Genomic DNA, 18,593 nt, shown 5'->3' with positions numbered 1-18,593 from the left:
CTGAATCTGTAGATTGCTTTTGGTAAGATGGCCATTTTCACTATGTTAATCCTACCCATCCATCAGGTGTAGTTCTCTGATAGAATTTTGGGGGTCACTTATGAATACTACCATATCACCCACAAATAGTGTACCTTGACTTCTTCCTTTCCAATATGTATCTCCTTGATCTCCTTTTGTTGTCTAATTGCTCTAGCTAGAACTTCTGGTATTATACTGGATAGATAGGGAGAGAGTGGGCAGCCTGTATTGTCCTGGATCTTAGTGGGATTGCTTCAAGAATCTCTCCATTTAATTTGATGCTTGCTGTTGGCTTACTGTATATTGTTTTTATTATGTTTAGGTATGTGCTATGAATTCCTGATCTCTCCAAGACTTTTAACATAAAGGGGTGTATACAAGGGACCTAAATATTAACTACAATATACCCAGACTAGAATGATATATGGAGACGTACTAAATTGAAAAAGAAAGATAGCCTGTTGATCACACAGGCACACACATGGTTTTAATTCTAGCAGTCCAGGGCAGCAGCAAAGGAGGTATGGGAAAGGGAGAGAAAATATGAATAGGAGATATGAGGAGGAAAATGGGTTTCAGAAACCAACTGCATCCACTTTAGTATGATAGTCAGTGACATCCTGGACTGACAGCATCCAGTAAAACCAGAAGACAATCAGCTTAGTTAAGGGCTGGAGAATGGAGGTCCTGGAGGAAAACATCAGGTGCATTTGAAAACTATGTGACATCAGTCCGAAATAAAATGAAGTCAGTATATGAAAAGATGTAAGAAATAAAGGATTAAATGTGGCAGTGTAAAATAAGTGTGTGTGTGTGTACACTCACACTCACACACACACACACACACACACATATATATAAAGACAAGAAGATCCCAGGGACAAAAATATACTGATTCTCCCCAAATGACATTTGTTCATCAACATTGCACACTGCAGAATTCTCTAAGGCAAAGTAAAGGCTTGATCGATCACTGTTATAACTGACCAAGATGTAAATGCTATAAAGCTTATAAAAGGTAATGAGGCCACCAAGGCAAGGCCAGAGTGGATTGTACATGTTGGTGCCATCAGCATACAGTAGGGAGCTGTGGGAGGCTGTAGCTACTGAAAGATCTAAGTGTGTCCTCACATTGAGTTGAAAAGGTAAAACTGCAGAAACTAAGCTTACCCTACAGGAATTTGAAACATCCAAAGAAAGAATAAGTTGAGAGTAAACATGGAGATAAGGACTGAGACTAAAAGTGTCATAAAAGATAATTTTAGTATAAGCTTTTAAAGAATGAGTTTTCTTATAACAACAATATGCAAATAAAAACAAATTCAAACAGGAAAACAAATCACATCATGGATTTTAGTAAGAGCTCAAATTCTTTCGCTCAAAAAGTCATCTCTCCTTTAGAAAAGTGTGAGTTCCCGTCTTATAGTTGTAACTACACCATTTGAAATTACTATTAACTACTATTGAATATTATGATTTCATAAAGGGTAAAGAAGGCTGTGTGACGATGAGAGACTTATTCTTTAACTTTTAGTAAGCTGCAATGACTGAGTTGTCTAAAGGTTCTTTTGGTATTGACTGTGAAGAAAGCAACAGAAGAAAATCTGTTGCCTTGCACCCACTTAACCCACTTGACTATTAGCAGTCAGACATTATCAGGCAGAAACTTTTAACATAAGCATCTGGGACTCATTCATGTCAACTGCTTCTCTTTAAGAAGGGTATTCTTTATTTTAAACGTTAACTGTCTCCTAAAGGCTGTTTTAGGGGAAGAAATTCCTTGCCTTTCCTATTCCTATCAACCCTCCTCTCCACTTGAAGTTCCAGCCAGTTCTAGGAAATGAAAAAGTAACTCGCTCCTCAACACCCTAAATGTGTCTTAATTCCATATGCAAAGACTTCAGGACAGTCCCTCCAGGGAGGTGGGCACAGTCTTGCCTGAATCCTCAAAGTCTACTTCCAGATGTGAGCCCCAAGGTAGAAAGACTACTAGACCCAGGCTTCCAACCTTTTTCCAGATGACAGCCTGAAGGAAGATGAGCAAAGATCTAATTCTAATTCCAGATGTGGGCCAAAGGGCACAGGAGTAAATTGCAACATCTTTCCCGCCATGTGTAATGCCCTAAGCAAGAACAGCTACTCATCCCTCTCCAACAGCACTCCATATTGTCTCCAGAGAGCTAACTCTCCAGAGATTAAAGTGCCACTGCTCCATCACTCACGACTTTTATCTATTTTCTATCCTCAATCCCAAAAGCTCTGAGGTTCCTCACCTGGGTCAAGGTCCTTAGCTCTGGGCATACTTTGGAGATGTGATTATTTTGAAGGTCTAGGGTCTTCAGATTAGGCAGCTTTTCCAGTGCCGAGGGTATCTTGGTTATCTTCTTGCCATTCAAAGTAAGGATCTTAGTGTTCCTGCCACCCTTCAGTGCTGTTAGCAATAATCTCTCAGCCATGATTTTTGAAGAGGTGAAGAGGGGGAAGAGTTATTATATCTTTTTAGAATATGCAATTGCAGAACTGTTGTGTCATAGATGCAAAACCACTCCTCATTATGATGAAGGTAGGAGGTATTAGGTGATTTTCTAAGTAAAGAGAAGAAATGGCCACTGCAGGTTGGGCCAGAAGCATACAAGGCAGGGCTTGTGAAAACAGGCTTGTCCAGGCCAGACAAATGGACGTTAACATGGACGTTATCAAATACTGAGATCATATTAGGCCACTGGGCCAGCTTTGGGAGTCTTCTGCAAGTCTGAGATGAGAAAGGCTAAACATCTGAGAAACAAAGAGTAATGTAGACTAAAACGCTCCCTAATATGAAGCCTTGGAGTTCATAACAATATTTTCTAAAAGGAAGGAAGAACTCATTAATCATATTTGCAGTGGGTGGGACATCAGCTCAGTCTAAAAACTAATAAAGGAGAAATGAATCAAGCATGTATTACATTATTATAATACAAACTGCATGTCAGTATATTCAAATAGTTCACAGTTTTCATTCATACAGAAATTGGAGCTAATAAATGAATTTTAACAAGCCTTAGAAAATTCATCACTTCTCGAAGTTGTATTGAAATACAGGAACTCGGTTGGTAGAATTAAGGTTAGTAAACCATTAATCAGTTTTAGCCACTTACAACTGAAATCATCATGTGGAATGAAAGTACCTGATGGTATGCAGCAAAGAGTGCAGATGAAACCTCATGCAGAAAACTAACCCTACATCTTACAATGGCTTTAGGCTAACCAACACATACAGAAATGGGAGGCCCAGAGAGCAAGCTCAAGTTTTAGCCTCAGTGAAAGATTCAGCCAAATCTCTAAGATGGGAAGCTCTACAGCAGTGGTTCTCAACTCTTTTAATGCAGCGTTTAATACAGTTCCCCATGTTGTGCTGACCCCATCCATAAAATTATTTTCATTTCTACTTCATAACCATAATTTTGCTATAGTTATGAATCATAATGCAAATATTTTTGGAGACAGAGGATTGCCAAAGGGGTAGTGATCCACAGGTTGGGAACCACTACTCTATAGGGTAAAGTGAAATGAAGTTTCAGCAACTGCATGATTAAAAATGAAAACTGTTCTGAAAATGAGCATTAAATAATAGCAAAATACAATGTGTACACTGGACAGCAATCAGTTAGAGAAATGTACTGATGGGCTGGTTATGATGATGGTAATCCTTGCTCCTGCTTATATAAACCAATATGGTATTTAACAATAGGACTTGTTTTACATGTATCCAACATTTAGAAGTGCTTACAGAAACTGGAGGAAGTAGGGGAAGCAGCAGGAAGGACAGTGTTGATAATTACTGACATTACTGATGCTGAGTAACAGGCACACAGAGTTCTTAATACTAGTCAGTCTTACTGTTTCGTGGGTATGTTGAAAATGCAGAAAAGGAAGCTGTGTGTAGCCTTTGACCTTTGACTATTAGAACCCCATCTGTACCTAGATATGAGGAGGTTTGGAGGCACTTTGGTTAGACATATTGCAAACTTGGATTGCGATCACCAAATATTTAAATACTATAAATGATAGTCAATCTAACAAGTTTTCAGAACACAACTCTAGTGCAAGAACTATCAAGGAGTGGATGAGAAAGTTAAAAGGCTCTGCTCTCAAAAATTACAGTCCAGTTGTAGAAAACAAATCATGATAATGATGTAAATCTACGTCTAGCAGATGAGAAGAGTTGCTATGGGTGAAAAGAAAACCAGGAATAGAAATAATTAAGAAGTTAATATTTTAAGGAAAATAGAAAAAAGGATCACTGGGAAATGCTATTGAAGCAAGAAATTTCCAACATGAGAACAGCGGGTACCATAGTTCTGAAACAGAAATAGTAACCTTACAACAGTACACTAAATAAACATCACTATCCTCAAAATGAGACAAGCTGGTCGCTAATGACTTCTACTTGCTAGTATAGATAAAACAATTTCCAGCTATGTAGGAACTGCCTTTTTTCTTCCAATCCTAGTATTGTAAGAGAAAACTATTAAGACTCTAATCAAAATGTCTGCAGGGCTTTACTCTTAAAAAGTCTTATTCTTAGGGCCAGAGAGAAGGCTCAGTGGGCAGGACTCAAGTTCGGTTCTCTGAACCCACATCCTGTACTCATGACCACCTGTAACCACCTGCTCTATACAATCCGCCATGCTCTTCTGAACTGAGGTTATCTGCACACACACGCGCACACACAAACAAATTAAAATCTAGAAAAACTATTCTCTGGTTATGCCTGAGATTGTATAACTCTTTCCTCTGGAGACAGGCTAGTTAAACTACTTGCTGCACAAGTATGAGTCCCAAAGTTCAGATCTCCAGAAGCCAGGAAAATCAGGGTAAACTTGGTAGCTCACCTGCAAATCTAACTCTGGAAAGGCAAAAACTTGGATCCCCACAGCAAGTAGCCACGTAGATCCAACATCAATGAATAAGGTAGAGAGAGAGGTAGAGAAAGATTCCCAAAGGCAGCTTTGTACCTCGACATGAGCGCACACATGGACCATCTCACACGAAAGTGAATACACACGTATACATATACAAGGATGAATCTTTTAAGCTGTGCCACCATCACCTCTAAGTGATTATTATGTGTCCAGAATCCTACGAGTTGGTACCCAAACACTGGAAAACTGTTAGTCACCTAGAGAGGGAAAGAGGGTGGTGTTACCTGATCCTGGTTCCTATTGTTCTGATAAACCATACTGTAAACTTTTGATTCCTTCTTCTGTAACATATAGCAGGTAATCAATAGTATAAACCCAATCTACTTTGGTTATCTATTGCTGTGAAACCACCACACGATTTAAAACATTATTCTCCAATCTTAATTTGGTCCAAGCTTATATTTGCTCCCTTTGATGACCACTGTGACAGCACAAAGGCTAGATATGCAAACATCACCTAAAGGTTCACCTTCCTGTCTCTTGCCAGAGGTGCTGATTGCTGACTAGGACCTTCAGGTAGTCAGCCTGGACATGTGGCTTGGGCATCTCAAGATAGAAAGTAGGGTGGAAACATTACCTCCAAGACTTAGCCTGAAGTCATGGGTCATCACTTCTAAATTGTTAATTTTAATCAACAATTGATTAGAAAGAAGCAAGTCACTGAGATCTGCCCACATTTCAAGTGAGACAAATTAAATTCTACCTCTTAGCAGCAAGTGAGAAAAATAGAATTATGAGGTCATGTTCTAAAATCCAACCATAACCCACCCTAATCCTTTTTTGAAAAGTTTTGCTTACTTTGAACACTGTATATAGATGAAGTTATATGACTGGCTTCTGAAAATAACATTTACAAGGCATATCCATGTAAAATTATACACTATTACTCAACTTTTACTGCTAAATAATATTCCATTATAGCTCCATATCACTTTTTACACACCGTTTATCTTCATGAAGGGCATTTTGGTTCTTCCTGCTTTGGGCTTTTAGATATGACATTGAAGAATTAAAGGGGTAGCATTTCATTTAACTAGGGTATATACTTAGGAGTGGATCACTACATCATACAGGACGAGTACATATACTCTTTTGAGGCATTGTCACACTGGATTCCATGGTGGTTGTACCATTTTACTGTGGTAGACACAATCCTACCAAGAAAACATTAAGGTTAATTTAGCATTATTTCTTTCTATCCAAACTGACAAAAATCCTTTAAAAACAAAAACAAACAAAAAAAACTTCAGTGGGTCTTTCAAGGTTTTACACGTTATGTCAAGCAAGAACTCCATCTGCAGCTGCCTCCAGAATATGCAGTCTGTCTTGGAATTTCTTTAAACATTTTTTATTATTATTGTTGTTATATTCAGTAGATGTGTGAGGAGAACTGCCACAGCATGCATGTGAAGGTCTGAGGCCAACTTGTAGGAATCAGTTCTCTCCTTCCACCATGTAAAATCCAGGGACTGAACTCAGGTCCAACTTGGTGACAAACACCTTTACTTGCTGAGCCACCTCAGCAGCCCTCCATCTTGGATTTCCAGATGAAACTGCCATGAAACTATACCTCAGATTCTAGCCACTCCACTGGGATCTTTGATCTTCCTGTGTTCTAAACCAAATCTACACATCAGCTCCATCATGCACTTCAGGTTCTTAGATCTGCTGTGTCTGGAAGACATTTCTCACTTGGAACATCAATGACTATCTGGAGAGACTAGGTGTAATAGTTATCATGTTCTACAGAAACAGAACTGATAAAATGATACATGAGCAGCTTACAGCCTGTGGTCTGACTAGTCCAACAATGGCTGTCTTCCAACATAAAGTCCAAGAATCCATGCTTGTTCAGACGTCCATTATGAGGCTGGATGTTTTCAGTATTGCAGGGATCCTTTAGAAGTAGACTCCATACAAATGAAGGAATGACCTTGACAGTGAGATCAAGGTCAGGCAGGTTAAAAAAAAAGAAGCTTCCTTCTTCCATATCCTTTATGTATATGGAAGGCTGCCGCCAGAAGGTGTGGCACAAATAGAAGGGAAATCTTCCATCCTCCATTGATCCAAGCAAGAAAATTCTCTCACAAGTGTATCCAAGCAGCTTGGGTTTTAACTAATTCCAGATGCAGTCAATGTGACAACCAAGTATAGCCATTAGTTTTACTGTTCAAACTCCCAAAGGCATGCTCCCTTATATTTAAACTTTCTTCTTGATCATCTCTGGTCTTTTACTATCACCCTGACAGCATTTTTTTGACAAAATGTTTAGAATCTCTTGGCTAGAGCATGCACTGGTGACATGCTCACTTCTCACTTTCTGCTACACAGAAGTTGCCTTTCCTTTAGCTTGCTATTTTCCTCAGCTCTCTAACCCTTCACCAACAGCTTCCTAGGATGACATAAGTCTCCCATTAATAGTCTATACAGTACACAGGACTCTTACAATTTACACTCGAGGGAGGCCCACTCCCAAAACTCACTTAAGTATTTTTGTTATAGCAGCAAAAGAATTAAAATAAGAAAATGAGCCAAAAAGTAGGCATTGTGTAGAAAACGGGATTTGTTGTGTAAATTTAAACCCGTGTGATTTAGGAGCCCCTGGAACCTACTGCTTATGTGACCGGTGCTGTGCCTGCCCCGAGAAGCTGGAGGAGATGTGACCTAAGTTAAGATGAAATGCAAGCTCAGCATGAATACACTGCAAGTAAGCCAGCAAAACCGCAAGGGCATGTGGTGCCTTATCAGGCAGGCTGCTCTAGAGAAAAAGAACCAATCGTGTATATGATACACATAGGGATTTAACAGATCAGCTTGTACATTAGGGGCAAGGCAGTCTAACAACTATTGTCTTCGAGAGGAAGAGGAAGAGGCCAGGGAGCCACTCAGTTTATGGAGGAGGACACCTCAGCTGTTCCAGTCTGGCAATGGAAGCCTGAAAGCTCTCTGGAGCATTGCTGAGCATTCACACAGGAAGCTCTAGGAAGTTGTAGTGTGATGGCAGAAGGGAGCAGCGGCTGCACTAATGCGGATCTGAGCTGCAAACAGACAGGGCTGTTTGCTGGGTCCTCACTCTTGGAAGTGCCACCCATGCTGAAAGCAGCTCATGCCCCTCACCAATCCTCTCTAGAACAGATGTGTTCAGAAGTATGCTTGTAAGGTGGTTCTGAATGTGGTCAAGTTAACCCTCAAAGTGGACCGTAACACCCCTGAAATAACTACTCTTTTCCAAGCTGTAGCATAGACTTCTACATTTTGTGTGTAATATGTGTAATATGTCTTATAACCAGAAGTGCTCTGAAACTACAAGGACTCTGCACAGAAATCCCCGTTTTGCTCAGTTTATTCAGCACAAACCCACCCTGCTATCATGTGCCCACCTTCTCTTCCCACTGCTAATGACACAAAGACACAGCTTCTCACTGGACTGTTTTATATTTGCACCACAATCTCAGATTCAACCACTACTGTCCTCACACATCTGTCTTCTCTCACTCTTTATCTTGTATAGTACTGAGGATTGAACTCAAGGCTTCAAAAATACTGGGTTACCACTCTGCCACTGGGCATCCCCAGCATAAACTACATTTCTGTAATAAAATCTACACATCTACTGTAAAATAGTCCATGGCCCCTCATTGATTGTCAATTACAATATACCGAAGAGTGAGCTAAAAATGCCCACCAATCTAATGTCATATACCTAACAGGCCATTCTGTTTACAGTCCTTAGAAAATCATTTGCGAGGACATCAGACACACATATCCCTTTGCTCATGTTATTCATTTGCCCATGGAAGTTTTGTGCTAAGGAGAATAGTTTCCATAAAGCAGACCTTAAAGTTCACTTAGCATTTTGTATCTTCTATTTTGTATGCTTTTCTTATTCTTCCTTGCTATTATATACTAAGCCATACTTGAACGACATAACAGCATAACTGACAGAAAAGGTACCCGGTAGCTGTTCATTGAGCTTGGGTGAACAATCAAAACTAAGGGTCCAACAATTTTAAAACATTAAAAGACTACCCAGGCGTTACCTAGAATACACAGCACATGACTATTGCTTCTGTAGTGTTTTAGAGACAAGGAAGGATAAAGATGAGAAGTCAGGCCAAGACGTGGATAGGACTGGGACTGTCTTTTGCAGGTACATTAGATGGCCACTTATGGTGTGGAGGGAGAGAGTACGTAGGAAGTATTGGAAGACATCTGCCAAGACAGGGCAGTTGTCAAAGTCCAGGTTTATAGATATCAGAAACCTAGAAAATGGAATGAAAAAAGACATGAGTTTGCTTTTTCACATTTTTGAATTTGGACCTGTATCTTAAATACAGCCCTATGTGTGGGCAGCTACAAATGAGAGGGTTGCTGAACTGCCTGCTGCAGAGCAGAGCCTCGTGGAATGCTGGCATCAGGAGCTTTCCCAGCAAGCAGAAATCAAACCATTTGGCAAGAAAATTGAAAAATCATCAGCTTTTTAAAACACCAGCCTGTGAACCCAGTACAGGACCAAGAAGCCAAGGCTAGATGCTAATCCAGACCAGAGCTAATGACTTACTGTGTGAACTCCCAAGTCAGTCAAACTGGCTCTATCTCCTTTCTCATCAGTAAAACAACAAGAGGGAATACAAGTCTATTCCACAGAGATGCATGGGAAATAGCTAACTAATGATTATAAATGACTCTGGAAGTACAAAGTGCTATGAGAATGCTCAATTATATATCCTAGGATGTCAAGGACCATAAAGTGAAAACAGCCATTTATTTCACTGATAAATAGCAGGCTAGTTGCACTAAAATACTATGATATGAAAGTATCTAGCTAATTCTGAATGTAACAAAGGCCCCTGTGAAAAACTGACAGATTTTTGAATGCCAGGAAGATGCATGAAAAACCAGGAATTCATAAATACAGATTATGAAAGAAACCAATGCATTTACTTGACTTGTTTTGACAAGCTTATTTTGTGATTAAAGTGTGGTCTGGGACTTGGGTAAAAGTTCTCAAACTAGCAAATGCTTCATATGCTCAAAACGGCTCTAGTCATTCTCTGTCCTATAATAAATGGCACTGGCTTCTCTTGCTTCACTTTTTAAAGTAAATATGGAAATAGAACGTTTGATATTAGGGCCTTGTACAGCCACAGGCCTGCCTTCCCATGAGAGCCTTACTGATGGCTAGCCATGTGGCATGGACAGAGAACTCTTCAGGTCTTCTTCCCTTGTCTTTACAACAGGGATGAAAACATCAAACCTGGCACTGGGGAGTGAGCACGCCCATGAGCGTAAACTATTTAGCACAGCTCCGGGAACAAAGTGAGTGTTCAAGAAAAGTTCATTTGCTTTTGTGCAATCTCATATACACAAATAACTCAAGATCTCCACTGGGATTCATGTATTTACACACTGAGATGTAAGTGCTACTCTGCCAACACAGGAGTAACACATGCACCACAAGCAGCACTTGCCTCCCTGCTGCCATCCACCGGACAGTATCCCCTTCTTCAATCCTCTCTTATTTAATGCACTCTAGTGTGATTGGATGAGAACTCTCCATGTAGAGCAGGCTGGCCTTGAACTCACAGAGATCACCTGGCTCTGCCTCTTGAGTGCTGGTATTAAAGGCATTTACCACCACACGTGGCTATCGACTTCCTCATCCATCACTACTTCAGTATATTTGTTGGATACCTGAGTGCCTAAGTAGCCCTTCTTACAGGAGTTTACATGAAGGGCTAAATAATGATCTGTCAGAAACGGTACACAAAAAAGCTTTGAGTTAGGAGATTGGATCTCTATGAGCAGTTCATAAAATTTACAAGACCATATCACTGATGAAGAATAGAGAATTATCCACTCCTAATGTTAAGTAAGGTCATTTTAAAAGATTCATCCTCAAGTACAACCAGTACATAAATAAGGACTAGCAACTTTCCTTAAGTTCATGAAAATGTCACAAAAACCATTTTATAGTAAGTTTTGTTCTTTTGCCAATGAGCCCTGATTCCAGAGAAGCAATTTAATTACTATCTTTTGAGATGAACTGCTCTAAAATCTACTTTAAAAACATACAAACAGATACACACATTTTTTACTGAATATTAAAAACATACAAGTCAAAAGGAAATAGGCAATAATGGGGTAGAGGTAGAAAACAGAACAGGGAGATAAAAACCAAGACCAATCAATTCCTAAGCATCTACAGAGGCCAATGACGGGGAATAAACAAAACAAGAGAAATACAGGAAGGAATGGCTTACAGTAACGCCAGGACTGTGGCTTGGACACTGGGCATGTCTGATGGAGACACTAAGCAGACTGCCTATCCTCCTACAGCAGACAGCTGCTACCAGCTTCCCACTGAGTCCTGCCAGGAAACCCTGGCCTGGCATCAACAACTCTTAGAAGTTTTTTTTTTCCTTGAAAAGGCAAAAACAAGAATTTTAAAGTGAAATCTCCTTGTTTTTAAACTACCAACTAATCTTTCTTTTATAGAACATTAAATCACTACAAGGGCCAAACAAAATATAACTGCTGTATTCAGCACACCAACTTCAGACACTTTAAAGTCATGTGAGAAAGAGTCACGTCACGGTTAATACCCTGAAAATGGGTGAGAAAAGGGCTGAGCTAAGATCAGAGCCCATGGAGTTAGAACCAGTAAAGAGCTGAGTTACAGAAGCAGAGAATCTTGGAAAGGGAATGAGGCACAGGGTTAAAGCCCATAGTGATTTCCACTAAAAAAAAAAAAAAAAAAAAAAAATGTACCTGGGAGTTCTTAGATGCGCTCCTGCATGTGGCAGGGGTCACACCCAGACCAGTGAGCAATGTACCAAACTCAAAGTCACACAGTCAAACTACCGGTTTGGTAAGTGTGTAACTGTCATATTCGGCAGTAATTAGGCCAAGCACTGTCCATTTAGCGCAGCATACACCAAGTATTTGTAAGAAGCACTTGACTATTCATTATGAACTCCTAAAAGGTGTGTTCCCAATGCGCCAACTGGTTCAGAACAGCCACAATGTAAGAACTCGCTTAAGGGTACGGCATAAGCAAAACTGTGAACTTTGCTAAATCAATCAAACTCCTAAACAAACTAGAAGAAAATCTGAGATATTAGATAAGCAGATCCAATGTGACTTTTGCCTTCTCCCACTCTGGTGGTCTCAACCTGGCCACCAGAGGCAAGAGTAAAGTCTTCCTTGCCCTTGGCCTTTCAAAGTTGATTTATAAACTGTCTTGAGAGTTTAGTTTTCTAACAGATTAATGTCTTATTAGGATTCTGCCTCTCTTCCTGAAGACCAAAAACAAAGATCACTTATACTATTGTCATAAGTATAAATCACATAGAATATGCTAAAATGCTAGTTAAAATTACCTTAATTATTTTCTTTCCTTGTTAAGGAATGATAATTTCCCAGGAAGCCTTTGGGCTCTATAACTTTATTTTTATCTTTTAATTATGCATATGCATGCTTATCTGTGTGAGGACGTGTGTACATGAGAACAATTGCCCTTGAAGGCCAGAAGAGGACACAGACCCCTTGAGCTAGAGTTACAGGCAGCTGTGAGCCACCCCACAAGTGCTGGGAATGAAACTCGGTCCTCTGCGAGAACACTGAGTTCTTAAGCACTGAGCCATCTCTCTAACCACACCTAAGTTTTCATCACAGTTCTTGTGACATTGCCTGTTTGATAGAATTTAGAACTATCTAGGAGAAAAAATTCTGGCCATGCTTCGACGGTCACTTCTAGACTGGATTCTTCCCACCTTAAGCAGAGGTGGCACCAATTCATGGGTTAGGGTCTTTGACTCAAAGGAAAGCAAGTTCAGCAACAGCGCCCATCTGCTCCCTTACCAAGGGGCAATGTGACCCACTGCCTGACATTCCTGTCAACATGCACTGCCTGTTGCAATTAACTCCACATGTGAGAAGAAATCTTTTTCTTTCAGTTACTTAGGCATTTTATTGCGCCCATAAGACTGTAATATAGTTCTAGTAGGGACATATTATTCCTGATTTATAACAAGCAGAGGTATAAAGAGGTTGAAATTAAGACTCACTGTCTGATCCCAAATTAAACTATCTCTAGTACATGTGACAAAGATAGTAATAGTCTCTAAATATCCTATTTCCATCTTATGACTCTTTTGGATCCTTTTGTATTTGGCTTAGGCCACATAACCAATTCTAACCTACACAGTTTATCTGCTGAAGTATCAGAATACTCTCGTCTACCAAAATCCATGAGACACTCCCAATAACTTTATCCTACAGTATAAAAACAAGGAGAGTCAATTGTCAACCTGTAAACTGAAGTGCAGTCTAGAAACTCTCTTTTGTTCGGAGAAGATCACAACAGCAGGGACTGAAGACCACAAGATTCAAAAACAGGGTCCTCTTATCTCTAATAAACTCATAATCTAGAGTTCATATTCATCCCACGGTAGTACTGTGCTGCCTGAAACTATAAACATGGGTGATACAGAAAAGAAGTCACAAGAGATCTTGATTTAGCAACTTAACACTTCACCAGCCCTCTGGAGAGGCAGCAATGTATTTCAGTAAGTCATACTAGCTATGCTAACTATGCTGAAATAAAACAACTATCAAGTCGCTGTGGTACATGTGTGGAATCAGTTCTCTCCCTCTGCCTTGTGAAACAGAGACCAAACTCGTACCTTCAGACTTGGTGGCAAACACTTTCTCCAGAAGCATTACAGCTTAACTTTACTGGCCCTATAAACCTTCCATGAGAAGTCTATCAAATAGCTTTTGATACTTATTTAGTCTATACACTCATATTTTGAAGATTCATTAAAATCAGGCATTATCTTCATTGACAGAGTAACAGGTATATGCTACAGGCTGAGGCTTATTTGAAACTTTGGATATTGGGTTCTTCAGAATTATGGACTGTTTGCTTATACACCATCAGCTTGAGAATGTGTCTTGTGCCTTAAGTATGGAACTCATTTATGCTTTATACCTATCATACAGACCTTTCATAGTCCAAATAATTTTGTATAGTATCTTTTCAAGTTTTTGTGCAGGAAACTTAAAAGTCAATGGTATAGCTTTTTCTATTTATGGGGTCAGTGCTCCAAGTTTTAAATTTTGGAATAATTCAGATTTGGGATTCTCAGACTAGGGATACCTGAAAAAGGAGAGAAGAAAATGCTCTCAGGTTGTTCCTTTTTCCCTCTTCAATCACCAAAGATAAGGTAAAGGAGAAAGCATTCTCTTCATGACCAAGCACAATTCTCTCTCTACTCACAGCTGCCAATTATTTAATGACAAGTTCTCAAATCCGTCCTCTCAAATGATATCCAAAGACACTTGGGAAGCCTTTTGTAAGCACCTATAAAGCTAAATCTCTTTTTAAAGATCTATTTATTTTATAGATGAGTACACCATTGCTGTCTTCAACCACACAAGAGCTACCATATGGTTGCTGGGAATTGAACTCAGGACCTCTGGAAGAGCAGCTGAGCTATCTCTCCAGCCCAAGCTAAATCTTTTAACAGTAGTTAACAAGAATGGCCAAGAAGAACCTAAAGAAATGTTAACATCCTTAGCCATCAGGGAAATGGAAATCAAAATGACCCTGATATTCTACCTCACAGAATGGCTAAGATCAAAAACTCAGGCTACAGGCTAGGATGTGGAGAAAGAGAACACTCCTCCATTGCTGGTGGGATTGTAGGCTGGTACAACCACTCTGGAAATCTGGTGGTTCCTAGAAAATTGAAAATTGTTCTACCTGAAGATCCAGCTATACCAACCACTTCCACCTATCCACTAGAAAGTCCCAGACACCAGGAATGATAGAGACTCCACCATATCACTAGGACATGTGCTCCACTATGTTCTTAGCATTCTTATTTATAATAGCCAAAAGCTAAAAACAACCCAGATGTATCTCAAAGTAAGAATTGATCCAGAAAATGTGGTATATTACACAATGGAATACTACGCAGCTATTAAAAATGAAGACTTCACTGGGGAAATAAACAGGGAAGCAGGGAAATCATTTGCCTCTGAATATAAGCTCAACAGTCACCCATGAGGTGAGAAGGGTAGGTGTTCAGTGAGGAGAGAACAGGAGTGGGTGTTGAGAGGGGAAAAGTCAGGGTGAGTGGTCAGTAAGAAGAATCAAGGATGGGTATTCAGTAAAGAGTCAAGGATGGGTATTCAATCAGAGAAAATAAGAGTGGATTCAAGGGAAAGAACTTATGCTACCATAGTTTAAAGATGGAGAAAGATTTTAAATAAGAGAAAATAAATTAAATAAATAGGGGAAAAACCATTTGCTCAACTATCGTTAGAAACTAAAGGTATGAAACCAGCAATTACATTCTCAGCAATCAACTGATTTGCTTTTTCCCTGGTTCATGACAACTGCACCAAGATACTAAAAGCTGTGGGCAGGTACCAAATTGCAAACACCAGTTGACACAGATGTGCCTTTTACTGATGCCCTTCTTTAAAAAAAAAACAAAACAAAACAAAACAAAAACAAACAACAACAAAAAAAACCCAACCAAAGCAAAGAACCTCATAAATCTTACACAATGTTTTAGAACTTTCTGATCCAAAATAAACATCCATTGATCAATGTACTCCCAAGTTTCCACATTCCTTCTTCTAAAAGCAGTAGTTAACTGGTAGATACTGTGTTATCTCTCTCTACTTTGCGCAGAATGATATGCTCATATATTTATTGAGAGGCCCTTAAAAGCAAGAATCTGTGATTGTAACATTCTCAATATGTGAAGAAAAGAAATAAATGCTGGATAAAGCTCAAAAACAAACCGAGTTCTACTGCTAAACTCTGAAACTGTTAAAGACAAATGACAATTTGAACATACATGTGTTGATTCAACTCCTTTATCATTTATTCTTTTGGTAAACATCAGGTCATATTAGCAAAATTATCTTGCTCATAACAGTTACACATTCTTTGTTTTAGTTTTTACAGGCTATAAATATATGTAAGTAGAGAAAATTCTTGGCTGAAGACACATCTAGAATTTTGACATAAATGTTCTCAATCATGACTAAAGAAAGCTTGTGGAAGTCCCATCAGACCAGCAGTAGCAAACTTAATTTGCATACATTGTTTTAAAATTAACATCTACCATTTTTAAAAGACTTTTCCACTTATCGCTAAAATGGTAGAAGTGGGCCATACATTTTATTCATAAATATACTGGCCATCTTAAAATAAAACATTTAAACAAAAATGAGAAATACATAATTAAGTACATTTGAATTCCTGTCAAAACAATGAAACATTAATGAGTTGTTTTTGGAGTATCTTTGTTGAAAATGGAATTTTCAATAACTGTTTCATAATGTTTTGTTTTATTACTCCTTAAGGCTGATAGTATAAAGATGAAGATAACATTGCTTTAAAATAAGCTCATAACATTTACTTTACAACTTTATGCTTTTACAAATTTCAGAATAAAAAAGGATCAAAAGTTCCAAAGCAGACACCCTTCCGAACGCAGTGTGTGTCAGGCAGAGTATGTTTTAGTCAGCTGGAATGCTCTCCCAAAGTCCTTGCTCTGCTGACCAGTTTCTGCCAGCTTGCCACACTGTTACCTGCTTTTAACATCATAAGCCCATTATTTGCTCACAGACAGTATACATAGCCCAAATATTATAAACATGTTCAACTTAGTTATATTTCTAACTTGCAAAAAAACAGATCACAACAAAGCTCATTTTCATAAACTGTTGTGTTTTGTAGGTGCTACATTGAACCTTGAGCTCACGCACGGTAGGCAAGCTCTACTAGAGCTGTGTTCCCATCGCATGTTCCTCTGTTCCATAAGAAAAGCAAACACACTTGTGTGTGGGCACAACCCTCTTACAAAGTGACTTCAAATCTGAGCAGTGTGAGTCGCTCCACATAGAATTCCTCTGTACTGACTTTACCACACAGCTCCCGCTTCTGAACTTTCAGCTTTTCCTATACATAAAATATAATCATCAAACATTTGAGTGAAAAAAGTGATACATTATGTAACAAAATAATTTGTATCCAGGGTTTTCACTGAATCCTAGAAAGTGAGCACAAGCAGAGATCTTGTTGGGACAGCTAGAAAGGGGGAAGACTTAAAAAGGGAATGTGGCCATGGCCTTTCTGCATTACTCCAGCATCCCCTTACACAGGTGAGCAACAAGAGGCCACTGGATGGATGCCTCTCGGTAGGAAAGGTTCTAGAGAAAGCAAAGCAGCTGGGTAGTGTTGGGGAAAGTCTAAAAATTCTGAGTTGTGAAGAGAAACAAGGTTCAACTCTAACTCCAGCCTCTGGCTGAAAAACCAGCAATGCAGGAGTTACAAACTTTTAAAGCTACACATACATAAAAGGGAAATCTCCAGTTTGTCAGAAAGATTGAAAATTGACACAATTAACACCTATTTACCACTGATTTCATTTCATTTCTGTATAATGATTCTCATGTAAGTATTCAAAAATTCTTAACTACTGAAGCAGTTTCTTCTTAGCAGCAAAGATATGCTGCATAAAAAGCATACCTACACTGCTGACCCTAGTAATACCAAAGTCCCTGGGATCACGAGACTTTATAAGCACTGATAAACCTGCTGTTACCACAATATATTCCTATTATGACAGAGACCAAGTCTCCATACTTTTAAGAAAAATTAAATTGAAATCTTTACTTTTGGAACACAAAATTGTAGGGCCAAAATTTAAAACAAAATTTATTCCAAACCAGAATGTGCAGGACAGCTAAAATTAATCAGTGCGAAGAGTAACGCCTTGGTCTATGAATGACATTCTCCACAATAGACTTTTCTGCCACTAAGAGAGCACTGGTTGAAGTTAATCCAATATATTTCTAAAAAGCCTGTTGGTAAGCTTATTCATAAAACTCATTTATGGTAGATGTGTTTTTCAGTAGCACTTACAACAATCTAGCACTTGGTAGACTGGCACACTCTATAAACAGTGTAACATTTTGTAAACTAGCTGCAATTTTCAGTAGCTGAGTTCACCAACCGTGTAACAGAATTATAATGTTCTCCTAAGCCATACGCATGCCTCATGTATCTGAAATGAAAAGAATGAAATTGCATTTTGATGAGTTATTTACTATATATAAATGTGAAGTATACAGACATATATAACTACACACTATGAATGCCCCAATCTACAGAGATATCATTAATAAACTATTATGAGAATATTCATTAAGAGGCAAACATTATGTGACAAGTTTGGAAGTGAGCAAGAAATCCAATCCAAGGCTAAGATACTGAGCACTAAATGAACTCAAAGTTTCTTGAGAGTTCAGATCATAAATGTTAAGAATAGCTAATAAACATGCACATACAAACACATCATGCATCACACACGAGAGAAAAACTAGAGAAATTATTCCTCCAAGCTGAACATGAAGGGCCAATTCTCAATCATGCAAATATGTAAATACATTCAAATTTAGTGCTGTTAATGTCAAGTGGGGCAACACAAAAAACTAGTCCTAAAATTTCACAGCCTTTTTTTTTTTCAAGACAAAGTTTCTCTGGGTAGCCCTGGCTGTCTTGTAACTCACTCTGTAGAC

The 18,593-nt window shown here is 38.9% G+C and overlaps 2 protein-coding genes across 9 annotated transcripts in view; both read right to left on the bottom strand.

Moving 5' to 3' along the window:
- The window catches only part of Lrrc69 (leucine rich repeat containing 69), a 120,005-nt gene extending 117,338 nt beyond the window's left edge, over window positions 1–2,667 (bottom strand). For all 4 annotated transcript variants that reach the window (XR_004117749.1, XM_031366564.1, XM_031366563.1 and 1 more), the window contains exon 1: window positions 2,295–2,667. Coding sequence is in view for 3 of the 4 variants with exons in the window: in XM_031366564.1 (XP_031222424.1) it covers window positions 2,295–2,477 (183 nt within the window). In the remaining variant the exon portion in view is untranslated. The remainder of the gene's footprint in view (window positions 1–2,294) is intronic.
- Window positions 2,668–15,865: 13,198 nt separating this feature from the next.
- Otud6b (OTU deubiquitinase 6B) overlaps window positions 15,866–18,593 on the bottom strand; it is a 17,397-nt gene continuing 14,669 nt past the window's right edge. For 4 of the 5 annotated variants that reach the window (XM_031366566.1, XM_031366568.1, XM_031366570.1 and 1 more), the window contains one exon: window positions 15,866–18,079. In XM_031366566.1, coding sequence (XP_031222426.1) covers window positions 17,995–18,079 — 85 coding nt within the window. In that variant the 3' untranslated portion in view covers window positions 15,866–17,994. The remainder of the gene's footprint in view (window positions 18,080–18,593) is intronic. The other variant, XM_031366569.1, reaches the window with a different exon arrangement.

This window comes from Mastomys coucha, unplaced genomic scaffold (genome assembly GCF_008632895.1).
Source record: "Mastomys coucha isolate ucsf_1 unplaced genomic scaffold, UCSF_Mcou_1 pScaffold14, whole genome shotgun sequence".
NCBI classification, from domain to species: domain Eukaryota; kingdom Metazoa; phylum Chordata; class Mammalia; order Rodentia; family Muridae; genus Mastomys; species Mastomys coucha.
The sequence above is the reverse complement of the archived record's forward strand: the minus strand, read 5'-3'. Positions and strand labels throughout refer to the sequence as shown.